Here is a 26,617-nt window from a genome sequence, read left to right on the forward strand (position 1 = left end):
TAGGTTTCAACAACCCAAAATTTTTTAAACTCTAGACTATGGGTGTGTTGCTTCAACACACCTGCCAGGAAGTTTATAGTACATCTAATAAGAGCTTGATTAGCTGGTTCAGGTGTGTTTGATTAGGGTTGGAGCTAAACTATCTTAGACATCGGCCCTCCAGGACCGAGTTTGGACACCCCTGCTCCTGAGTATTGTTGCTGACCATGTCCATCCCTTTATGACCACAGTGTACTCATCTTCTGATTGTTACTTCCAGCAGAATAGTGACTCATGTCATAAAGTGTGAATCATCTCAGACTGGTTTCTTGAACATGACAATGAGTTCACTGTACTCAAATGGCCTCCACATTCACCAGATCTCAATCCAATAGAGCACCTTTGAGATGTGGTGGAACGGGAGATTCACATCATGGATGTGCAGCCAACAAATCTGCAGCAAATGTGTGATGCTACCATGTCAATATGGAGCAAAATCTCTGAGGAATATTTCCACTTACTTGTTGAATCCATGACACAAAGGATTAAGGCAGTTCTGAAGGCAAAAGGGGGTCCAACCCGGTACTTAGCAAGGTGTACCTAATAAAATGGCCAGTGAGTGTATATGAAACACAGCATATGTAATCAGCTGCCATTGACAACAACGAAATCCTTTGGTGGTCATTTAACATGAGAAAACGCAGCGATTCATTAACCAATCAGAGTCAAGTATTCTCTAAGATCGTATAATAATAAACAAACCCAGGTGACTGAAACCACTGCATGAGTATGAGCGAGAGACCAAGATAAAAGTCAATAACAAAGCTCCAGAATGTTAGATATCCTCACATAAACTCAGATTCTTCCAGTTAAGCCCCTCCCACATGCTGCCAATCCTCCATTATTGTCCTCTTATGAAGCACCTTTGATACCTGCTCATACCTGAGGCCATAACTGTTTATGGCATACAATAAAGAAGAGCTCAGAGAGAGATTACACAAGAAATAAGCTCTCTCTTCACCGCCAGCCAGCAGAACACAGGCAGCGTTTACTGCGAATTACGGAAAAGATGGCCTTATATCATATTTTATTTATCTTAGTCTGTCTACATGTCTACGGCGCAAGAAGCAGTTCTGGTAAGTCCGATTTATTTAATCCATTTTTTTGTCTCAGTGTAGTAGGAAGAGATATGTAACATTATTAGATGATTAGTAATATCTATCATTAAAAATACTGTAATAGTACTTACTAGTGTTTATGAATCATACTATATAAAAGTGTATTATACTGTAGAGCTAATGTGAACTGACAAACTGTAATAAATATTGTAGTATACTTTATTTTTACTACTGTAAACTGTGATGCATTGTAATATTACAGTACATACCCTATAGAATAAAACTACAGTATTGGCTTGTTTGTTTATGTTACTATAATTGTTGTGTTTCCATAGAAACTGTAGAATCACCACAACAGATTATTTTGAGTACTTTACTATAGTATAGTTCTAAAGCACTACAGTATTTACTATTAACTACAACAGTATTTTTAGCTCTTGTGAACTAATAGTGTAATAAATACTGTTGTATACTTAAATTTTTACTATAGTAAACTGTGGTGTGTTGTAATATTACATACACCCATGGAAAACTACAGTATTGTGTTATATGTTATTGTAACTATAGTTGTGTTAGCATGGCAACTGTAGATTCACCACAACAGGTTGAATACTTTACTATAGCAAAGTTCTAAAGCATTACAGTATTTTTAACTCTTCTAAACTAATAAAGCGTAATAAATACTGTTGTATACTTTAGTGTATACTACACTCTAAAAAACATTTATTTAACCCAATGGTTAAGTAAAAAATATTTGATACTTTGTTGGGTTATTTTTTACCTTTATTGGGTTATTATTAATAATTCAACCAGTTAAATTAAATATTTGGTGCTTTGTTGGGTTATTTTTAACCTTTATTGGGTTATTTATTTAATAACTCAACCAGTTGAGTTAAAAATGTAGAATTTCTACAGTCAACTGATTTAACGGACGCAGAACAGCTGTATTAATATGCGTACGTAATGTTGTTTTTGCGTTATAATGTTTATTTAAGCTCTAACATAATAATATTGCAAGTTTTTTTTTCATCAAATATCTCTCCGTGTCGTGTTTTTCTATCCGTTTCTCCAGCACTCTTAAATATTGATGATACAAACGTGCCCTTGGTAGCCAATATGGATAAAACGCTGTGTCTGGTGGAAATAAAGCATTTTTTTATATTTTTGTAACCTGTATGTTATTTATTTACAGAGCCGTATTTATAAAATTAATAGATGTTGTAGTAATAGTAGCAATAGTAATACCAGAATGAAAAAATAACATTTATTAAAATAACCCATAGTTGGGAAGGTGCTTTAGTAACCTATATTTGGGTTATATGTTGGGGTATTTTTAACCCAACTATTTTAACTGAGTATAGTAAACTGTAGTGTGTTGTAATACAACATACCCTATGGAATAAAACTACAGTATTGCGTGATTTGTTAATGTTACTATAGTTGTTGTGTTTCCATAGCAACTGAAGAATCACCACAACAGATTGAGTACTTTATTACATGGTTCTAGAGCACTATTTACTATTAATTACTCCTGTATTTTTTTTTAGCTTTTGTGAACTAATATAGTGCAATAAATTCTGTTGTATACTTTATTTTTTACTACACTCAAAAAAACGTTGAGTAATTTATTTAACCCAATGGTTAAGTAAAAAATATTTGGTGCTTTTTTGGGTTATTTTGAACCTTTATTGGGCTATGTACTTAATAAATCTGTTGAAATTTAGATTAATTTAACTGACAGAACAGCTGTATTAATATATGTGCGTAATGTTGTAGCTTTAACACAATAATATAGATTTTTTTTAATCACATACCTCTCCATGTTGTGTTTTTCTATCAGCTCTTTAATATTGATAATACAATTGTGCGCTTCGTAGCCGATATGGATAAAACGCTGTGTCTGGTGGAAATAAAGCAATTTCAATATTTTTAAAAACTTAAAAAAATATATTTTACTTTTTAAAAAATATTTTACAAAAACTACAGTATCGGGTGATTTGTGTTACTATAGTTGTTGTGTTTCCATAGCAACTGTAGAATCACCACAACAGATTAATTTGAGTACTTTACTATTGTATATATTAGTATAGCACTACAGTATTTACTATTCATTACTATTTTAACTCTTCTGAACAGATAAAGTGTAATAAATACTGTAGTGTACTTTAGTTTTTACTACAGTAATCTGTGTTGTATTGTAATATTATATACACCCATAGAAAACGACAGTATTGGGTGATTTATGTTACTATAGTTGTTGTGTTTCTATAGCAACTGTAGAATCACCACAACAGATTAATTTGAGTCTTTTACTACAGTATAGTTCTAAAGCACTACAGTGTTTACTATTAACTACTACAGTATTTTTCATGTTCATCAACTAATATTACGTAATTACACAATCTGAAGCTAATGAATGAGCAGAAATATTAATTTTAAATAGTGAATTTTAAAACTGTTTAAATGTACAGCGGGGGAAATAAGTATTGAACATGTCATGTTTTTTTCTGGGAATAATGTTTCAGAAGGAGCTGTTGACATGAAATTGAAGTGGATTTTGGTGAAAAGTCAAACAATACAAACAAAAATGAAACAAAAATAAAAATCTGAAGAATGAGTTGTGTGTAATAACTATGGAATGACAGGAGGAGAACGCCCTAAACTACTGAACTTTATTTAATACTTTATATAAAAGGCTTTTTTGGTGACGGCAGATTAAAGACGGCATGGAGAATGAAGTCACATGAATTGCTCAGGTGTGAGTTTCTTACAGACTTTAACAGAGTGTAAAAATCTTGATGGTTCTGTGGGTCTCGTCTATCAAATCTGATCTTTATTTTGTATTCTCTATTGGATTCGGTTCAGGTGATTGGCTGGGCCATTCTACAGCTTTATTTTCTTTCTCTAAACGCATTTGAGAGTTTCCTTGGCTGTGTTTTGGATCATTGTCTTGCTGAACTGTCCACTCTGGTTTCATCTCCATCCTCCTGCTACTGTAGATGTTGGACAAAAGCAGCTAATATTACTTTAGACTGATGAAGGACAGAGGGTTGAAGAGTGGAGGAACTACTGAGAGATTTCAGCTGCTGTCTGGGCTCTCACTGCCTTTTTCATCTCTCTTTATTCATGTGTTCTATACTTTTTCCCTGCATCTTTTCATTTAATTATGCATTATTTAATTTCTAAACAAATTAGATTTGTTTTCTTTGCATAAATGGATTTCTTTGGTTGTTACCAACATCCAGGAAAAATTTCAAGTCAGCGACACCTTTATAAATATGTTGACTAAAAAAAAGGTGACATGTTCAATACTGTATATTACCATTGATCAATATATTATGAGATTTAATGTGGTTTTAACCAGTTTATTTAAGCTTTTAGTAGATTATTATGTCTTTAAATCAAATTTCTATTTCAGTTTCTACACAGATAGACTGTGTAAGTGGATCTGGAGGTGATTTCAATATGGGCACTATTTTGGAGGGATATGAAGGTGAGACTTAATCTAGTTCACAGTATTACGAGTCTTTTCTGATTAAAGAGCAACAACTTAAGCAACAACTTTTTTTAACAAAAAAATATATATATTTCTAAAACTATTATTATTTCTACAGGGGATATAGAGGTCATTTCTAATATCAGGCCTGAAGATCGCCTAAAACTGGAGTCACATCGATTTCCAGTGGCTTTGGATTTTCTAGAGCTGGTTTACACTGATGGAGACTTGAACGCTACTGTACGGACAATTAAACCACTGGATGCTGATGAAATAAAGCAGGTTTGTTCAACCCCCAGTTCACTACAATATTAAAGTGTCTGAACTAGACATGTAGTATGATAGATGATCTCATGTCGCTTATTTGAAAAATATTTAATCAACTTTAAATATCTAATATAAAGGTTTTACACTGTTAATGTAAAAATTCAAGAGATTACAGTATAATTAAAATAGCATTAAAGATACATTACTGTAAAAAGCAGTTGTGACTGTTGTGTGCGCAAACTAAAGAGCAGGGGGAAGGAGGGTTTTGGGATGGTGGTGGCGGTTACACAAACTGAAGAGCAGGGCGGGGAGGTGGGGTGGGGGGTGGTTGGTGGGGGGGGGTGGGGGGGGCATACTGAGCGTAGGGCAGGTGCGCGAACAGATGACTGAGGAGTGAAGGGGATGTGGTGGCTGAATTCCTGTACTTTTCCGGGAGACAGAACAAAACGGGAGATGGGTCTGAAATACGGGAGTGTTGGCAGGTATGGTAAATTACTGTAAAAAATAATAATATAAAAAATAGATATCTTACCATAAAAAGAGGTTTCAGTAGAGATATATTACTGTAAAAAAGCTTCAGTATAGATAAATTACTGTAAAAATAAGTTTTGGTGGAGATATATTACCCTAAAATGAAGTTTCAGTAGAGATATTTTTCCATTAAAAAAGACATTTCAGTAGAGCTTTATTACTGTAAAAAGCTTCAATATAGATATTTTACAGTCAAAATGTTCTGATAGAGATATTGTACTATAAAAAAGTTTTGGTGGAGATATTTTACCATAAAAGACAATTCAGTAGAGATATAGAACCGTCGAAAGATGTTTAATTAGAGATATTTTACCGTAACAAAAGTTTCAGTAGAGACATACCACAGTAAAAAAAGTTTTAATATTTTACGGTAGAAAAAAAGTTTGATTAGAGATATATTACAGCAAAAAAATTTTGCTGGGAGATATTTTACTGTAAAAATAAACTGTGGTAAAGCTATTTTACTGCAAAATGAAATTGTAGTAAGGACACATTACTGTAAAACACAAGTGATGCCAATAAATTACCGCAAAAATACAACAAATTGTCAGATATCAATATCGTGTGTCAAACCTGTAAGCTAAGCTTGTTTTTTTTTAAATGCATTTTTTTTTTTGATGTGAAGTTTATTTGCATACATAACGACTTTTTTTTTATTTGAGTTATCAGTTATCTGATATATATAAAAACTCTTTGTATATGAAATATTTTCATCTGAAATTGTGACATTTGTCCTTTTCTTATGATTCGTCTCTTCTAGTTTGGAGGGAATTTGTATTATTCAGTCACCTGCGTAAACACACTGGTATGTTTGTTTAAATAACACTATAACAAATTCATTGAGTAAGACATAGAGCATAATAGAAATGAAGCATCGTAAAGTCTCAACATCAGATTCTACGTTTCAGAAGAGAAACAACAGAGTACTTTTAGTTGAGGACATCAATGACAACCCTCCGATCTTCGAGAACAAAACATACAGTGCCACAATTTCAGAAGTACGTACGGTCACTACTGTAACCATTTGTAGTGTGTTTAGACCTGATATATGTTAGTAAACACTGTTTTTTTGCAGACGACGCCTGTGGATACAGATGTGATCAGAGTGAAAGCTAATGATGCAGATGCTTCTCCAGAAAACAACAGAATTTCATACTCTATAGTGGCAAGTCTGAACTCTTTTTAGCATATTTCTAACTGCTTTGTGAAAGGTACATCCTGTATCCATATCTTCTTCAAGTGATGGAATTTATTAATTTTAGCTGGAAATATTCAATATAAAAGGTTTTGCAAGTGTAAAATTTCAACAAATTACAGTAAAAGTTCTATAATAATGTTATACTGTGTAATTAAATTGCGGCAAATATATTTCACTGTAAAAGAAGTTTAGGAAGAGATATGTTACTGTAAAATGAAGCTTCAGTATAGATATATTACAATAAAAGAAGTTTCAGTACAGATATTTTATTATGAAAAGATGTTTCAGTAGCGATATGTTACTGTAAAAAAAACTTTGATATGAATTTTACAGTAAAAGCAGTTTCAGTAACTTTAGAGATTTATTGCCGTAAAATGAAGTTTTAGCAGAGATAAATTACAGTAGAAAAGGTTTAGTACAGGTAGTTTACCATTTAAAACACACCAGTATAGAAATATTACTGTAAAATAAGCTTCAGTATGGATAAATTACAGTAAAAACACATTTTGGAAGAGAAATACAGTAAAAAGAAGCTTCAGTTTAGCTATACTACAGTAAAAAGTTTCAGCAGAGATATATTACAGTAAAAACAGTTTCAGTACAAATATTTTACCATAAAAAGATGTTACAGTAAAGATGTACTACTGTAAAAAAAAAGGTTTGGTATGACTATATTACAGTAAAAACTTTTGGTAGATATATATTACCGTAAAATGAAATTTCAGCAGAGATTTACAGTTGAAGTCAGAATTATTAGCCCCCTTAAATTATTAGCCCCGTTTATTTTTTCCCCAATTTCTGTACACATTTCTGCACATAATCGTTTCAATAACTCATCTCTAATAACTGATTTATTTTATCCTTGCATGATGACAGTAAATATATTTGACTAGATATTTTTCAAGACACTTTTATAGAGCTTAAAGTGACATTTAAAGGCTTAACTAGGTTAAAAAGGTTATCTAGGCAGGTTAGGGTAATTAGGCAAGTTATTATATAACGATGGTTTGTTCTGTAGACTATCGGGGGGGAAAATTAGCTTAAAGGGACTAATCATTTTGTCCCTAAATTGGATTTTAAAAAAATTTAAAAAATGTTTTTATTCTAGCCAAAATAAAACAACTAAGACTTTCTCCAGAAGAAAAAATATTATCAGACATACTGTGAACAAGAACATCGTGTAAAAGATTTGTGTTTTTACTGTTTTCATATCCTCATTTTACTTCATCACTTCCTGTCAATTAACAGCCTCCAGCTCCAGAAGACTTTGATGTGAGAAGTGACGGAAACATCAGGTTATTGAAGCACCTGAACTACAACAACATTCAGCAGTACACCTTCACCGTGAAAGCTCAAGTAAAGACCAACTCTCTGACATCCCAGAATGGTGTTTTGCTTGCAGTTTGAGTACATGCATTTTCCTTCATAGACCTCCATAACATGCAAACTGTCACAATCGTTAACAAATTCACACCTCTTACATCTTCCATATGTGCAAACAGGTAGTACACAAACTAATCTGGTCACGTGACACTGATATATTTTAAAGGAACAAACCACTGTTTTGAAAAATAGACTCATTTTTCAAATTCCCTAAAGGTAAACCTAATAATAAAGTAATTTGTTCTTCACTGTGCATGGTAATATGACAGCAAAGTTCCTTGATTATTATGCTGGAATGAGAGATTAGTTCCCACCTTATCACCTAGAAAATAGAAACTTGTCATTTTCGGTCAGTCTTAGTACACGATCTAACTACAAAAGAGTCAAGCTTTAAATGGGATAATTATTGAAAATGCTAACGGTCTAATCCGAATAAATGATCTATGCTAAGCTAAGCTAAAAGGGCTCCCATCAGACCTGTACATCGGCTGAATGGTTTTAAACATGGTAATACTCAACTCTTTAACTCTAGAGGACTTTGATAATTAGCATTTATTCCTACAGTCATACCAGGCTATTGTTTAATTGAAGTTTTTTTGCATCAACCTTTAGAACTTCTAGAACTTAATGAAGCAAAGACACATTAAATTAATTAAGTGATCTATACCTCAAAGCAATAGATTACAGAAAAAAATTCATGTAATCACTTAAGAAATACAAAAGGAGATGTTTAGTAGAATGTTCAAGCTGCTTTTTTCCTCATATTAAAGTGAATCTTGACTATGTGTTCAGTTTTGGATGCACTTTAAAAGGTAGAAATTATAGAAACAAACGCTGTTTGTTTTTCAGGATACAGGAGGACTCAGTGACACCACCGCTGTTACAATAACCATTGTTGACTATGACAATCTAAACCCTTATTTTGATCACAGCCTCTACAAGGCAACCATTGAGGAAAATGAGGTAACAGGGGACAAGATCAATGCTTTAAAATCATGTGTGTTAAAAAAAATTAAACCCTCCATGTCGTTTCTGCTCATGCACAGATCGGACATTTCTCAGACGTCACTCCTGAGGCTATAAAAGCGCAAGATGGCGACACGGGCATCAACGAGCCTGTAGTTTACAGCCTAACAACAGGTACTGTTAACAGAAGATTTACAGTTCTCTAGTATGACATGTGTCCTAATCTAAACAACCTCCTCCACCCATTCTAAAGTGTCATATTGTGATAGATGTGAGCGAGATCTTGTAAGTATATGACAGTACGGAGCTTATGTCATAATTACCCCAAACATTAAGCAAGGATATGACTAATGAATTGTAAGAAAAGCACTTTACACCACTGATAATGTATTTCCATTTGAATAATAAACTATACTTTAGTAGAAGCTGTGGGAGAATTAAATTGTTGCTAATTTGGTGCCGTGACCCGGATGATAGCATGATAACAGTAATGGAAGCCTGATGGAGAAGCTCAGTTATGGACAAAATAATATTTATTTTGCTCAATATTGATGATTGTTTTAAATTATTAAGAGTTATATTGTGGTTGCTATTACACTTATACATGTACTTTCAGCATGCACTGGGGCAGTTTGGTGCCTAGTGTGACACGGTTGGGATGAGAATCAGCACCTTCAAGTCCTAGGCTATGGTGCTACACCGGAAAAAAGGGGGTTTGCCAACTCCAAGTTGGAGGAAGGTCTTTACCCCAGGTGGAGGAGTTTAAGTATCTTGGGGTTTTGTTCACAAGTGAGGGAAGGATGGAGCGTGAGATTGACAGGAGGATCGGTGCAGCGGCAGCAGTAATGTGGTCTATGTACCGGTCCGTTGTGGTAAAGAAGGAGCTAAGCCAAAAGGCAAAGCTCTCAATTTACAGGTCAATCTACGCTCCTACTCTCACCTATGGTCATGAGATTTGGGTCATGACTGAAAGGACAAGATCTCTGATACAAGCGGCTGAAATGAGTTTCCTTCGCAGGGTGGCAGGGTGCACCCTTATAGACAGGGTGACGAGCTCTGTCACCCGGGAGGAGCTCGGAGTAGAGCTGCTGCTCCTCCAAATCGAGAGAAGTCAGTTGAGGTGGCTCGGGCATTCGTTCTGAATACCTCCAGGACGCCTACCTAGGAAAGTGTTCCAGGCATAGCCACCGGGAGGAGGCCTCAGGGAAGACCCAGGACACGCTGGAGGGACCTCGGCTGGCCTCGGGATCACCCCGGAGGAGCTGGAGGAAGTGTCCGGGGAAAGGGGAAGTCTGGAGTTCTCTCCTAAGACAGCTGCCCCTGCGACCCGGCCCTGGAAAAACGGATGAAAATGACATGACATGACATAAAAAAGCCCCGGCTGGGTCAGTTAGGGTTTCTGTGTGTGGTGTTTGCATGTTCTCTGCATGGGTTTCCTCCGGGTGCTCTAGTTTCCCCCACAAGTCCAAAGACATGTGGGTATAGGGGAATTGGGTAAGCTAAATTGTCTGTAGTGTATGTGTAAATGAAGAGCATCCGTTGCGTAAAACATTTGCTGGATAAGTTGGTGGTTCATTCTGCAGTGGCGACCCCAGGTTAATAAAGGCACTAAGCCGAAAAGAAAATGAATCAATAATGAAGTCTCTACCAACATATCTGTTCCAGTTCTTCCAAATGAATATCAGAGCAACTTTGAGATCAACCCAAACAGTGGAGTCATTTCTGTGACCACAGCACTGGACAGAGAGGAGATTGACCAGATAACCCTATACATACAGGTATCAGAGCTTTCTTAAAACATTCATGAAAACCATTAGGTTGATGCTCTGATTTCAACAATCATATTCTTCTTTTAAAAACAGGCAGCTCAGCAGAATGATCCCAGTAAGACGGCCAACGCGGTGGTATCTGTTATTATTGAGGATGTAGATGACAACTCACCCAAATTTGACCAGGAAGAGTACATCATATCTATTCCAGAAAATTCTCCAAAAGACCAGTTTGTGCTTCAGACAATAGTCACTGACCTAGACCTGGTATGGTTCCTAAAATCCTCATGATCTATTCATAAAAATAGAAATAGAGAAAGAACTTAAGTGACTTCATCCCTAGGGAGGATTTGTGGGAACATTACGAATCATTCCAGACTCTGTCCCATTTTCCATCAATCCTGATGGAAGAATTCTGGTGAAACGTCCTGAAGATCTTGACAGAGAGACTACAGCCATCTTCAGCTTTCAAGTAACAATGCGACAATATTATTTGATCACAGGGCTCGCAAAATCTAGTAGCCCAAAGTCCCTGGACTTTTGTTTTTACAGTCAAGCTACCAAAATCAATCTATACCGTGTCAGCAGGGTATCTAGATGCCAACCAGGCATGCTGTTGATAGATCTTGGTAGCCTGACTGAAAAAAACAATAGCCCCGGGACTACGAGCTACCAGATGTTGTGAGGCCTGCTGTTTCTTTAAACACCACTGCATACATGCATGCTAATTCTGCCTCTAAAATCAAAAGGTTGAAGCACAAGAAAACCCTCCTTCCACCAACAAAGAAACAGCAGATGTGACCATTATCTTGCTGGACGAGAACGACAACAGTCCACAGTTTACAGATTCAGAATATGAGGGCAAAGTTTACGCTGACCAGACTGTTGGAATGGAGGTTGTCAAGGTGATGAATCATTGTTTGTTGAGTCATTTAATTGTTTTTAAGCAATAATTCTGCGTATTTCCATAGATTATGCAATCAATATGTCATTATAAGATGACTACTAAACCACAAACACTTGAAGTATTTTGTGAAGTATCTGTAACTAAACACAGATTCATCTTTATGTAAGGTTGAAGCAACAGACCTGGATGAAGGTCCAAATGCAGAAATCAGTTATTTCATTGAGTTTGGAAATGAAAAAGGCTTTTTTGGCCTCAATGAGAAAGATGGGGCGATTACTCTAGTACAACTAATCCCATTGGTGGAAAATGAAATCCTCGAGTTTGCACTCTACATCACTGCAAGAGACGGTAAGTTTTCACATCTGTTTGTTTTGGAAGACATTTGATGGAGGTAAAATTCATGTAGATGCATTACTGGTGGCTTAAAAATACTGAAATTCTACTCACACCTATAGGAGGCGCTATAAGCAGGTCAACCCCTGCATTGGTGCATATCCAGGCACCCGGAGATTCTCATCCTCAATTCCTTCAGAAGACCTACCAGGGACAAGTAGAGGAGAATCAAGAAGATGCAGAGATTGTCAAGGTCTGTACAACACAAGTTTCTTGATAAGTTCTTATATCTTTTGCCAGACTTGGTACACAAATCATGGGCTCAGGAGGATTCTACAAATGTAAAATTCTGATTAGCTGATTGATGTGTGTTTGAAGTCTGTGTGAACTGGAAGTTTACAGATATTTCAGTAAATTAATGTACTTCCGACTGTAATATTGAGTAGGGGGTGGGGATTTTTTTTTTCATCATTCTCTTATGGCAAATTAACTGTAAGAGAGGTATGTTAAGATCATTGTGGCTGAAGCCATCAAACTGGCATGCTCAGAATAGGACCGCCACTTCAAATGGGGATACAAATGATCAGACTTTGATTTAAAATGACCAAAACAAAACAAAAATTTAGTGGATTAGCTGACACTGATTAATTGTTCAGCTAAAGAATAATGTGCCCAAGCAAAATAAACCGTATATTTGTATTTCCTACTTTAAGTAGGGTGAAAGATAAACTATGACGGCCCGTGTACAGGAGTAAAACTGGTCACTCATGCAGTAAACTAATCTAAACTAATGTGTACTCTCTCATTCACAGGTTAACTTCCTATCTATTGATCCTTTTGTACCAGTTACCTTAACAGTTGAGACTGAAGGTGACAAATTTGCCATAAACAAAGATACAAGAGTTTTATATACCAAAGTCAAGCTAGACTATGAGGAAAAGAGCAGCTACACTGTGTTGCTGTCGATATCGGATGGGACCAACCGGGATGAGGCATCAGTCCTGGTTGAAGTGCTGGACGTCAATGACAACAGTCCAGAGTTTGAAGATCACCCTCCTACTGTCTCCATTTCAGAGAATCACATTGTTGGGGAAGATGTAGCATCAGTAAAAGCCACGGATGCAGATGCAGGATTTAATGCTGAAGTTCAGTACACTCTCCTGGGAGGTGCTGGGAGGTTTAATATTGACCAAGAAACAGGAGTGATAACTCTAGCAGCTCCATTGGACAGGGAAGCCCAAGACGAGTATCATTTAGTGATCACTGTCCAAGATCAGGGTCGTCCGTCACTTTCCACCACCACTGATCTGGGCATCACCGTGACTGACATCAACGACAATTCTCCCATATTTTCCAAACAGCAGTATGAGACCACAATGTTCGAGGATGCTGATGTAGGAGCAGACGTGGTAGTCGTCATGGCAACAGATAAAGATGATGGTGTAAATGCTGTTGTGAGCTTTCACATTGTCAATCAGCAGCCATCTTCAGACACGCCTGTATTCAACATTGATTCTGATTCTGGTTCTGTAACCCTTGCTGGAAAGTTGGATTATAGTAAAGCCAAACGGTATACTCTAGATGTAGAGGGACGAGATGGAGGAAGCCCTTCTCTTACAGGCAGTGCAGTTGTTATAGTGTGGGTGGAGGATGTGAATGATAAACCTCCTGTGTTCAGTAAGGACGAGTATGATGTGTCCATCTATGAAAACCTTGCGGGTGGAACTGCTTTGGTATCCCTGGAGGTTACAGATGAGGACAAGGTGAGAGATCTCCCAACTACATCTCTTGTGGCAGTCGAGCAAAATCCACTTAAGTATGTCTGTTGAACAGCTGCCTAGCAATACCTCTTGAAAATCTTTCTGAAAAAACCTAGCAAAACAATTACAACACGCTTCTATTCTACAACTAATCTACACAAGTGCAAAGCTGCGTTATGTGCAGTTAGCATGCACATTCCTCTTTCAACTGCATGGCAACTCATAATAACATCTCAGAACACTCTAACAACAATTTAAGACTTACACTGCACGATTTTAGCTTAAGGTTTTGTGAAATTGCTAACAGATAGTCATGAAGTGCAAGACAAGTGTATTCTGTCAACTTTGAAAATCATGCAGTGTGAACTCTGCATTAGTAGCACCTTTGCTACCCTACCAGAAAAAAAAGAAGTCTGGCTGAGACTGCATGCATGCTTTTAATGTCTACACCAGGGCTTAATTTGTGCACCTCTGAAATCTGATCCGGCACCCCATTTTACCAATGCCCCTCCTCACACGCACCCCCACCCTGCCTTGCTCTTCCACTCTTCACTTCCACGACTCCCCAACTTTCCTCACTTTCTTATGTGTCTCCCCAACTCTCTTCACTTTCTTCCGTGACTCCCCAACTCTCCTCATTTTCTTCCGCTACTCCTCAACTCTCTTCACTTTCTTTCGAGACTCCCCAACTGTCCTCACTTTCTTCCGCGACTCCCCAACTCTCTTCACTTTCTTCCGTGACTCCCCAACTGTCCTCACTTTCTTCCGCGACTCCCCAACTCTCTTCACTTTCTTCCGTGACTCCACAACTCTCCTCACTTTCTTTCGCGACTCCCCAACTCTCCTCACTTTCTTCCATGACTTCCCAACTCTCTTCACTTTTTTCTGTGACTCCCCAACTCTCCTCACATTTTTTCGCGACTCCCCAACTCTCCTCACTTTTTTTTCGCCACTCTCCAACTGTCCTCACTTTCTTCCATGACTCCCCAACTCTCTTCACTTTTTTCTGTGACTCCCAAACTCTCTTCACTTTCTTTTGTGACTCCCCAACTCTCTTCACTTTCTTCCCTGACTCCCCAACTCTCTTCACTTTCTTCCGCAACTCCCCAACTCTCTTCACTTTCTTCTGTGACTCCCCAACTCTCTTCACTTTCTTCCGCAACTCCCCAACTCTCTTCACTTTCTTCCGCGACTCCCCAACTCTCTTCACTTTCTTCTGTGACTCCCCAACTCTCTTCACTTTCTTTTGTGACTCCCCAACTCTCTTCACTTTCTTCCCTGACTCCCCAACTCTTTTCACTTTCTTCCGCAACTCCCCAACTCTCTTCACTTTCTTCTGTGACTCCCCAACTCTCTTCACTTTCTTCCGCGACTGCCCAACTCTCTTCACTTTCTTCTGTGACTCCCCAACTCTCTTCACTTTCTTCTGTGACTCCCCAACTCTCTTTACTTTCTTCCGCGACTCCCCAACTCTCATCACTTTCTATCGTGACTCCCCAACTCTCTTCACTTGCTTCTGTGACTCTCCAACTCTCTTCACTTTCTTTCGCGACTCCCCAACTCTCTTCACCTTCTTTCGCGACTCCCCAACTCTCTTCACTTTCTTCCGTGACTCCCCAACTCTCTTCACTTTCTTCTGCGACTCCCCAACTCTCTTCACTTTCTTCCGCGACTGCCCAACTCTCTTCACTTTCTTCTGTAACTCCCCAACTCTCCTCACTTTCTATCGTGACTGCCCAACTCTCTTCACTTGCTTCTGTGACTCCCCAACTCTCTTCACTTTCTTCTCCGACTCCCCAACTCTCTTCACTTTCTTCCGTGACTCCCCAACTCTCTTCACTTTCATCCCCGACAAACCTCCCACTCCCACTCTTTACTTTTGTCCGCGACACCTCTCCCTCCTCTGGTAACATGCCTGATCCGTTACCCCGATCTGTTCCGGGACCTCGCAATTTACAAATTAAGCACTGGTCTACACCTAACTCTAGCCCTCACAATGACATCACTAGCTCTATTGAATGCATGTGTCTCACACTGTATTTGCAAGTCTTTAGCTAGATTCTACTGGAAATACCCTACATTTTTAAATTCTCTACCAACCACTTTGTAAAGTTTATACTTAACATACCCATCTGCCCCTTTTAAGTATAACATGCTCAATACCTAATGCCAACATTTCAAGTTCATTTTGATGTAGTTACCTATCTCCTTTCTTTCTATTTAGGATGGGTTCTCTAAGGGTCACTTTATTATGGATAGCGATACCTTTGTTATCAACAGTCAAGGAGTTATATCACTCGGGAGAGATGCCACCTTGGATAGAGAAACTAATGACCATTACACGCTAGAGGTGCAAATCTATTATAACTGTTTACAAAATGTTTAAGATGTTCGAGTACTCATACTAAATATGATACTAAGGTATGATTTTAAATATGATGTGTGCATTTTCAGGTTGTTGCCGTAGACCAGCCTGTCGATGGTTTAAGGTCCACAGCTCAGGTCATCATCACTGTCCTGGACATCAATGACAACAACCCACAATTCCTTCCTCTGCCAGAGCTCATTGAGATTCAGGAAGGCAAATACACACAGTCATCACCTGGGGAGGTGTGCAAAATTTCAGCCACAGATGCTGATATTGGAGATAATGGACTTGTCACTTTTTCTACTTCTTCTTACAGCAAATTCTTCAGTTGCAGCGATGTGAGTACCTGATCTTGAAACATGACAATGTATTGTTGGAAGTTCAAATTTTACTTAAGTTTCTTATACGAAATGCTTATTTCATTCTCCCCGTTAGGATGGGACTCTACAAGCTATCAGTGAGTTGGATCGGGAGATGCAAGATGTCTATGATGTGGTCATCACTGCTGTGGATCATGGGATACCACAGTTAAATGTAATTTATTTTCTTTGTGTGTTCGATTTGCATGATTTTGAAAATTCCACTAACATAACACATTTTAGACAACACAGACAACAGGATTAACAAACTAGACTAGTGTTTGATTTTAGACTAGAGTTAGTGTTTGAGTTTGATGTAAAAGGGGCGAAGCCGTTCTTGCTCCTGTAGATACTGTAGGTCTACCAGGGTTGAGCTCAAACACTAAATATCTTAAACTACAGGATCGACAGGTTACTAAGCAAAGGTGTCCAATCCTGCCCTGGGAGAGCTAATATCCTTCACGTTTTAGCTCCATTTATTATTAAACACATCACGACCAATAAATCAATATCTTTGTAAAGTATATTAGGGATTTCCAAGAGTGTCAGGGCAAACTGGATTAAAAATCTGGATCTCGAGGACAACGTTTTTGCTCTAAAGTAGAAGTAGGCAACCCTGCTCATGTAAAGAAACCTTCAAGAAGAGTTTAACTCAAAACTTAATCTGATATACCTGAACAGCTATACAGATTACCAGAAAGTTACAGATTGTTTGATCAATGTTAGAGCTAAACTCTGCAGGAATGTAGATCTCAAGGGCCAAGAGTAACTAGGGTGCATCAACATTAAATCTTTTGGATGTCTTCCTCATACTTGACTAATAAGTTTTGGGTATTGGAGTCTATATCAACAAGCTAACATGTTGAATGAGGTCTGCTTGATTAGGAAGAGATTCAAGATGGTTCCTAGTGTGCCAATCAAAGAACAGGGTTGTAAAACACTGTTGTATCCAACTGCCTATCTGCAATTCAACTTTTCAACAATTCTGCAAAGATAAAATGGTTTATTTGGTTGATTTCCCCTCAGAATATGACCACAGTGAGGGTCAGCATCACAGATGTCAATGACAATGCTCCAGTCTTCAGCTCGGAGACTTACAGCAGAAGTATTCTGGTTAGAGACGCAAAGGTTGGAGAGTTGCTGCTGACAGTCTCTGCCACAGATAGAGATGCTGGAGACAATGCACTTATTACCTACAGGTAACACAGGCTTTATTTTCACAATCTAGATAAGATTCATATTAAAAAAGGACAAACATTCAATATTTTTTAGAATCAATAAAGAAAACATGATGCATTATTGTCATATTTCTGTAGTTTCTCTGAGGTCTCCTCCATGGTTGCACTGGATGCTGAAACAGGCGACATCACTTTGACCTCTGACCTTAGTGAAGTCACAGAAGACACACTGCTAACCCTTAGTGCTATAGCGACAGATCATGGAACACCAGCACTATCTGATGAAGGTTTGGGTTTAGTTTACATAAATTCTTTAGGGAATCCGCTTTATGTATGAAGTAATTTATAAGTCTTACAGAGTTAGTTCACACCTAAAACATTTCATGAGTAGTATTTAAATCTTACCTGATGAACGTCAAATCTAACATCTTTGTTCTCTCTGTAGCTGAAGTCTTGATCCACTTCAAAATTGCTTCTCTCTCTGAGAGTGTGTCTTTTGAGAGTTCCTCCTACAACTTCATGATCAAGGAGAATGAACCCGAGGAGACAATAGTAGGCACGGTCAAGGCATTAACAGGGAGTCCACTGGTTACTGTCAATTATAACATGAAGTCACACGAGGACGTCTTCTCTGTGGATGCTGAGGGAACCATACAAGCTCTAAAATCACTTGACAAGGAGGACGTGGAGTGGTACATCCTCACTGTAGAGGCTATAGACTCCAGAACTCCTCCGAACACTGCAGAGACAACGGTATCATTCTCAGTACAAACTCACGCCATGAACAAACTCTGAAGTCAAATCTCTAACATTTGACTTCATCTCTCTCCTTCAATTTTCAGGTCAGTGTTCAGGTTGAGAATGTGAATGAGGCTCCTGAGTTTGATGCTGAAAAATATACAGCTGAAATTTTCAATATTGCACCATACAAATTCCCTATAGTGAAAGTCCAGGTAAGTGTTGTCCAAGTTTTGTTTCTTAAAAGACAAATGTAACAAATGTAGACACATTCATAATGTGAATTCATAACACATTCGTTGGGTGCATTCATTCCTAGAACACCATAGAACATTTCTAGAACAGGGGTGTCCAAACTCGGTCCTGGAGCCCCGGTGTCCTACAGAGTTTAGATCCAATACCAAAAAGACACACCTAAACCAGCTAAGTCAGAGGTGTCCAACTCAGTTCCTGGAGGGTTGCAGCTCTGGTAGTTTAGTTTCAACTCTATTTAAACACACCTGATTGTATTAATTGAGTCTGTTAGGCTTGTTTGAAACCTACAGGAAAAGTGTGTTAAAGCAAGGTTGGAACTAAACTGTGTAGGGTGCGGCCCTGCAGGAGTTTGACACTTCTGTTCTAGGTACACTAGAAACTTCCAGGCAGGTGTGTTGAAGGAAGTTAGAGCTACACTATGCCCTAGAACATTCCTAGAACACCCTAGAAAATTCCTAGAATGCCCTAGAACAGGGGTGTCCACACTCAGTCCTGGAGGGCTGGTGTCCTGGATAGTTTAGCTCCAACCCTAATCAAACACACCTGAATCAAGCTCTTACTAGGTGTACTAGAAACTTCCAGGCAGGTGTGTTGAAGCAAGTTGGGGCCTAAATCAGCAAGACACCGGCCCTCCAGGACCGACTTTGGACACCCCTGCCTTATGCTGCGTTCACATCAGATGCGTCAAGCGCGAGTGATTTACATGTTAAGTCAATGCAAACACGCGTATAGACATCCTGCGCGAATAGCGCGGCACGAATGACGAGAATTGCGCGGTGCGCATGGCGTGGCGCGAATTGAGCGTTTTGCGCGTTTTACGCGCTTACTGCACGTTTCACGCAAATCACTCGCGTTAACCAATCAGGAGCTTGCTCTTGTGGGGGCGTGATTGTGACGTATCGCCTGTTGTCGGTGTCCCAGGGGAAATCCCCCAGCAGACACAGACAAGAAATTCATCAAACTGGGCTGGGCTCAGTCAGAAGCACCGCTGAAAACCTCCATCGGCCAGGTTCAGTTTCTGGAGGAGTCTATGAGCTTAAAGAGCTGGATGCACCTCTGAAAGGATGTAGTGGACTCAAACACGGCTCTAAACGTATCAACGCTGTTTTTCATCCTTTATAAAGCACATAAACACTGTTATTTTCTTCATAAAACCCATGTTTGCCCTTTAGCTATGAAGCTAGAGTCACGGGGCAGACAAGCCCTGCCCATCACGCGAATCCGCGTCTGTTCTGAAGTGAAAATGACACGCGAATGAAGCTGGGTTTGACGCGCGAATGAAGCGAGTAAACTCAAATGTTCACGTGGCTATTTACACGCGAATAGCGCGATTTATCCGCGCGTTCCGCTTCTGGTGTGAACAAAGCATTAGAACATTCCTAGAACACCCTAGATTATAACTTGAAGATTCCTAGAACATTTCCATAACACCATAGTATTCCTAGAACACCTCAGAACAACCAACAACATTTCTAAAACCCTTAAGAACATTCCTAGAACACCTCAGAATATTCCCAGAACACACTATAACACATTAGGAACTGTAAAGCAACTCTTTATCAACAGTAATGCAGTTTATGCTATATATGCATTGCTTACTTTATTTACTTCATTGGTTGGATGCTATGTACCCCTCAGGCAACAGACCCTGATGTGGACGAGAGCTCAAAACTGCAGTATTCACTGGTGAAGCCCACTACTGTACTGGATGTTGAGGCAAGCACTGGTCAGCTCTACGTTCTGGATGCGTCCAGCATTGTAGACCCTCTGGTCACCTATGAGGTTAAAGCCACTGATAAACATGGACTTTTTACAACAACAGCAGTAGAGGTATGCAGAAACCAAGAGCAAATAGGAGACTTTTGGATGACTTTTTCAAATTGCCAAATGAAAACAGAGCAGCGAAACAAAGCTGTCAATGACAGGAAACTAAACAAGCTCTCATGTTTGTCCCTTATACAGATCACAGTGAAACAAAGTGCAAGTGACAACATTGTGGTCATCTCCTTAAACCAGCCTGTGTTCACTGTGGAGAAGATGATAGCAGAGATTGAAGAGTGAGTGAAAGAATGGTCATTTCCAAGCCAACCTTACATGAGTGTAGAAGGGTAATTTAGTAAATATAGAGCGAACTGACAGTGTATTTTGAGAAAATGGAGAGGAAACATGACAAACATCTACAGTTTGTCATTTGCTCACGTTTTAGTTGATCCATACTCTATGAAATGTTCAAAAAAGGACCAAAACACGCCATAAAATTCTTGAAATCCTTTCAAAGATTTGAGTGAGAAAAAGACTTATTATTTATTCATAATGTCAAGATTTTGTTGTTGCTTCAAATCAAAAGTGTTTGACTGTTAAATAACACCTATAGGGGAAAAAAAACCTCCAGCACTACTGAACCCGTGGGCTATTGAGCTGACCTCTAGAACCAAAATCTAATTGTAATAAATGATTTAAGTTAGTTTTTAGTGAAACTCTATATCCCCTATCCAGCTTTTATATTGTGCGTTTCTTTCCTCAGTTCCATGAAGACAACTTTAGGCTGGACTGTAAAAATCCTCAGTGTGGCAGCTGAGAGTGAGAATGAGATGCGCACCATTTCTCGAGAATCTACAGCCAAATCTCACATCAGATTTATTGCAATGGACTCCAGTGGCGGCATCATCGAGGCAGAGAAGATCAAAGAGTAAGACAGAAATGTATCCATTTATTTAGAAATTAGGTCATTTATCTATCTCTAAGTGATGGTGCATTTCAAATGGGATTTATCGATCCACAAAGGGCACTTAGCAGTGACAACAATCATGTCCACCATATTGAAGTGTCGTTGCAAACTGAAGTGCTCAAATCTGGTCACTTTAAAGGGACCTTTGGAATTAAATGATTTTAAGGATACCACTGATGGACACTTCAGGCCATGAGCAGGAAAGTTTAGCGTCACACACTGAGTTTAGATCGGAAGGAATCATTGCAATAATTTATTCAGAGGGACCCTCCAAAGGGATTAGGACATAGGGAATATGCCCAAACAAACACATTGTTAGTGTAGTGGCTATTTTCTCTAAGGAGGCTCTCTCAGTGGTCAAGAAACAAAGTCTTACCCGGGATGTCTTTTACAAGTTTTATTCTTTATAAAGAAGATCACAGTCATACAGCAACAACAGTTTCTGCAGAGTGAGATACTGAAGTCAAGTGTGTTCACCTTTTTATCTAGTTTGTACTGCTTACGAGGTCAACTCCCAATAAGGCCTCATCTACAATTACGTCAGGCGTCTTCTGCTGTTCGTGCGATATGCTCATAACAACCACACATCCTTCTTAGGATAATGAAAAAGCTTTCACCTAAAGAAATATAGTTATCTATAAACATGTACACATAGGTTTTATGATGAACATATGGAGAACACAGATACACACACATGTAATAATGAGTCTTAGACAAGTTTCTAACATATAAAGCTCATCTAAAAATGAATTTCCATTACATTAGTCTGACAGCACATTCCAATGGCAAGAGCTTATTCCTATGCCCAAACCCAGAGTGACAGCTTTGAAGGAATTAGCGCATTGGGATGACTCCTTTTAAATCAAACACTGTTTGACACTAAACTTCCCTGCGCAAAGGATCATGGGGGTCCAAAGTGCCCATCGGTTGTACCCTTCGAAATCCTTCATTCTGAATAATCTCTCCTAAGTGGACAGTTTTGAGCACTTCCATTTGGAATGAGACTTCAGTATGGTGGGCATGATTGTGTTAACTCTGAAATGCCCTTTGTAGGCGATATATCCCACTGTGCCCCTTTACGGAATACTGAATTACTGAATGTGTCGACTCCCACAGGAAACTGAAGAGCAGTCTAGACCAATTGACTGTGGAGTTGGAGAAAGTGTTTGGATCTGATGTGCAAATCACAGTGGAGGAAGGTTCTGGAGGCTCTGGAGTTCCCGGAGTCTCAAACGATGTGGCCGTCATCACTCTCGGTGTCCTGCTGGGGCTGAGCTTTGTGGCATTTATCACAATGATGTCCGTCTATATCGTTAGGTATGGTTTTAGTGGGTGTTTTTGGTGGAGTTATCCTACGTAAAAGATTTTTAGCTAAAACCGTGATTCTTGGCGATCCACATGACTAAAAGGACAACCAGCACTTTGAGAGTAAAACATCAAGACAAAAAATAAAAATACTGAAAAAAATGAATACTTAGGGCTCCTGAAGATACACTGAGGTAATGAAACAATCCATCTGTACGAGAAATGGTACATTATTTACTACATTATATGTAGGTGATAAATAATCAGTGTTTCATCAGGAGCCACAGGTATTCATTTTGTTTTGCCTATGCGGGTTTTTTTTTCTTTTTTTTGACTCTCAAAGTGTAAATCGCTGACTCACATTATATAAATTGACTTGAACAAGTTGACCTGCATTAAATAAAATCACCAAGCCCATGATTTTAGTCACCAGCATTTCGGATGACCTGAAAGTGTGCAAACTAAAGGGGCAGTTCACCAATTGCTCATCATTTACTTACACTCATGCGGTTCTGAACTTACACATTCAAATCTGTTGAACACAAAACAAGTTTTTTCTGAAGGATGTTGGAAAAAAGCAGCCATTGACATCCAGTGGGAACTAAAAATACTATGGGAGTTGATGGCTGTTTTGATCCAGGCTTCTTCAGCACATCATCATTTGGTGCGAGTGCAGATTCCTTTCATTTGACTGAACTTTTGCTTCTAAGGTGTAAAGCATTGCTCAGTAAAATATATTATTTTGCTGCCTTAGGGTAAAGAAAATGAAGAAAGACACAGATTCTGACCGCGAGAGCTTCAATATTGGAAAACACCATAAGTCTAGTCTTGACAACGGTTTTAACTTTTCAGAGTAAGTAAAACTTACACTTGTTGAAAGTTTGTTCATAAATAAACCTGCATCATGGCTTTGTTCTGAGATGTCTGACTAAGCATTTTTGTTTCTCCTCATAGGAAAAACGAAGCAGGCAAAGAGGTAAAGCACTCAATTCTGATCAACTCCACACAAGAATTAAAGTCGGCATGAAATAAAACGGTCTCTTCCTAATTTATGCATATACAGTATAGCAGCATGTGTCTCTACACTTCATTATTTTGTACAAATTCATTTGCCCTCAAAAACTTTAATCAAATACCAGAACCCCCCCCCTCGAAACAACTTTTCTTCACTTCCTGGTCACATGGATTTTCTTTAGGGCGGAGCTATCAGTCCTTTAGGGAGGGGCTATCAGTTATTTAAGGAGGAGCTATCAGCAATTTAGGAAGGGGCTAACAGTCATTTAGGGCGGAGCTATCAGTCATTTAGGGAGGGGCTCAGTCATTTAAGGAGGAGCTATCAGTCATTTAGGGCAGGAGTATCAGTCATTTAGGGTGGAACTATCACTCATTTAGGGTGGGGCTATCGTTCCTTTAGGGCAGTGGTCCTCAACCATCGGGCCGTGGACTTGGGCTATCATTCCTTTAGGGAGGGACTATCAGTGCTTTAGGGAGGAGCTATCAGTCATTTAAGGAGTAGCTATCGGTCATTTAAGGAGGAGCTATCAGTCATTTAAGGAGGAGCTATCAGTCATTTAAGGAGGAGCTATCAGTCATTTAAGGAGGAGCTATCAGTCATTTAAGGAGGAGCTATTGGTCATTTAAGGAGAACCTATCAGTCATTTAAGGAGGAGCTATCAGTCATTTAAGGAGGAGCTATCAGTCATTTAAGGAGGAGCTATCGGTCATTTAAGGAGGAGCTATTGGTCATTTAAGGAGAACCTATCAGTCATTTAAGGAGGAGCTATCAGTCATTTAAGGAGGAGCTATCAGTCATTTAAGGAGGAGCTATCGGTCATTTAAGGAGGAGCTATCGGTCATTTAAGGAGGAGCTATCAGTCATTTAAGGAGGAGCTATCAGTCATTTAAGGAGGAGCTATCGGTCATTTAAGGAGGAGCTATCGGTCATTTAAGGAGGAGCTAAGGAGGAGCTCCTTTAGGGCAGTGGTCCTCAACTACCGGGCTACAGACCGATCAACTAGTACTGGGCTGCAAAAAAATTATTAATTATTTGCGTTGTGTTTATTATCTGAGTCTGAACAACCTTTTATTTTGAAAAATGACCGTATTCTCTCACGTACGTCTCGGTCACTTGAGTGGCCAAATTTAACCCACAAGCAGCAACATGAGTAAGAAACAGACGTCTTTGGAAAGTTTCTTTGGGGAAAAGGCCCAGTGAAAAACCAACGAACCTACGAACTGCCAAAAAACCCAACCTGTTTGTCAATAATTGAGGTGAATCCAGCATGTCTGTGCAAAAAGTTCAACAGCTGGAGATCGCAAATAATGGCATCCTTTTAAGGGGCGGTTCTCATATAGTGTCTTTTCTAACACTGACGGAAGTTTGTTATTTTCAATGGAGGTGCACGGTCTGTGCATTCAAGCTGTCTTGCTCGCACTTCCCAGATGCAAGCAGTCAAATGAACGCCACAAGCGCACCACGAGTCGCGTAACAAGAACTGACCGATCAGCTTTAGCTACACATTTCGGTAGACTATTGACTACTGATCGGCTATCAGTCCTTTAGTGCAAGGCTATTAGTCAATTAGGGCAAGACTATCAGCGTTTTAGGGAGGGGCTATCAAGCAATTTAAGGCGGGGCTGTCAATTATTTATTTAGGGAGGAGATAACAGTCCTTTAGGGGGTGGGGCTATCAGTCCGTTAAGGAAGGCTATTAGTCATTTAGGTCACGGTTTTCAGTCATTTAGGGCTGGGCTATCTGTCCTTTAGGGCGGAGCTAAAAAGGTTTGATTTGTTTCTGCTCTTAATTCATTCATTTCTCAATCTTTTATCATTTTGTTAGCAATGCCCATTTTTCAACAATCCCACTGGAACCCAAAGAACAAAATTAAGCACCGCCCTAAATTTTTCCTCACTTCAACACCTTTTCAAATGAATGTACATCATGATAGTGCAAATAGTTTCATAGCGACTTTAAGCAGAATTCTGACAACATTTGTTGTGTGAATGAAGCACTAATTCGACTTTGTGTTTTCAGGTCAAGTTTAGCAACACTGAAAATGACACAGATACGAAAGACAGAAGCAGCGTCTCTGCTTTCTGAAAGAAAAGAAAACCCTGATGAATTAAAGCTCCTCAAGAGTTTTCAGATGAACTGTGACGAGAAAATGACGCCTCATTTCTTCATCCTCCACTTGGTTCAACCCTCTGAGATTCTTTTTTCTGTTGAACACAAACAAAATACTTAAAGTTGTAAATAAGTTTACTAAACGTCTATTGTATTTTTTGTTCCTACTATAGATGTCAATGGCTGCTTTTACCCAACATTCTTCAGAATATCTTCTCTTGTTATCCAATAATGCATTACAATAAGATGTACTCCGATTACCCAGTTCTTGTAAAATATTTCCACAAACATATTTATATTTTGAGTGATGCAGCGTTAGTAAATCAAGTGTGTTTGGAGTTTCATATAATGTTTTTGGATCTTCTTTGTACTGATGTTTTCCATATGCTTTGTCCACTCAGCTGCCTTGCATTGTAATTATTAACATCTATTGTCTATTACAGACGTCCCAGAACCTGCTTACAGATAACAGTAGGCTTTTGCACTTTAAACTTCTCAGATATGATTGTGTATCAAAACCGCATCTGATTTGTATCTTTGATGATGTAAATATCCATCAGAGCGATTAAACTTTTTAAAAACGTTTCTTAATTGGCGTTCGTGTGTGTGTTTATTTTGATTTTCAATCTTCACAACTCCTGAAACTTTGGTCTATTTTGTGCCGTTTACAATTTTGTAGATCTGATCTGAAAACAAATGTCCAATTTCTGTCATTCACAAATTAAGTAAATGCACAAACGTAATTTTAAAAACAGAAATATTAAACGCAGGTCAAAAGTCTACTGTATCAATTAACTTGTAAAAAATAAAATGTCAAAATATGGGTGACACAATCTCATACAGTCGTTGAGCAT

The 26,617-nt window shown here is 38.6% G+C and overlaps 1 protein-coding gene across 1 annotated transcript; it reads left to right on the top strand.

Moving 5' to 3' along the window:
• Positions 1-806: 806 nt before the first annotated feature.
• Positions 807-26,352, top strand: LOC103908636 (protocadherin Fat 1). The gene is made up of 30 exons (XM_021477369.3): positions 807-1,115; positions 4,516-4,590; positions 4,712-4,875; positions 6,152-6,196; positions 6,300-6,389; positions 6,467-6,556; positions 7,838-7,945; positions 8,822-8,935; positions 9,019-9,112; positions 10,604-10,716; positions 10,801-10,974; positions 11,051-11,179; positions 11,457-11,612; positions 11,782-11,962; positions 12,070-12,200; positions 12,760-13,710; positions 15,932-16,057; positions 16,162-16,413; positions 16,511-16,609; positions 17,461-17,633; positions 17,751-17,899; positions 18,058-18,365; positions 18,455-18,565; positions 20,244-20,435; positions 20,568-20,662; positions 21,130-21,294; positions 22,450-22,650; positions 23,393-23,491; positions 23,593-23,614; positions 25,674-26,352. The coding sequence occupies exons 1-30, from the start codon at positions 1,049-1,051 to the stop codon at positions 25,737-25,739; spliced, it is 4,740 nt and encodes a 1,579-aa protein (XP_021333044.1). The 5' UTR covers positions 807-1,048; the 3' UTR covers positions 25,740-26,352.
• Positions 26,353-26,617: the final 265 nt, after the last annotated feature.

The sequence above is a fragment of the Danio rerio genome, chromosome 1 (assembly GCF_049306965.1).
Source record: "Danio rerio strain Tuebingen ecotype United States chromosome 1, GRCz12tu, whole genome shotgun sequence".
Classification (NCBI taxonomy): Eukaryota; Metazoa; Chordata; class Actinopteri; order Cypriniformes; family Danionidae; genus Danio; species Danio rerio.

Excerpts from the sequence above, each read along its gene's own strand:
- LOC103908636 (XM_021477369.3), top strand. The coding sequence starts at position 1,049 with ATGGCCTTATATCATATTTTATTTATCTTAGTCTGTCTACATGTCTAC. Across the intron at positions 16,058-16,161 it reads ATGACCATTACACGCTAGAG|GTTGTTGCCGTAGACCAGCC; the intron begins GTGCAAATCTAT and ends GTGCATTTTCAG. Across the intron at positions 23,492-23,592 it reads AACGGTTTTAACTTTTCAGA|GAAAAACGAAGCAGGCAAAG; the intron begins GTAAGTAAAACT and ends TTCTCCTCATAG.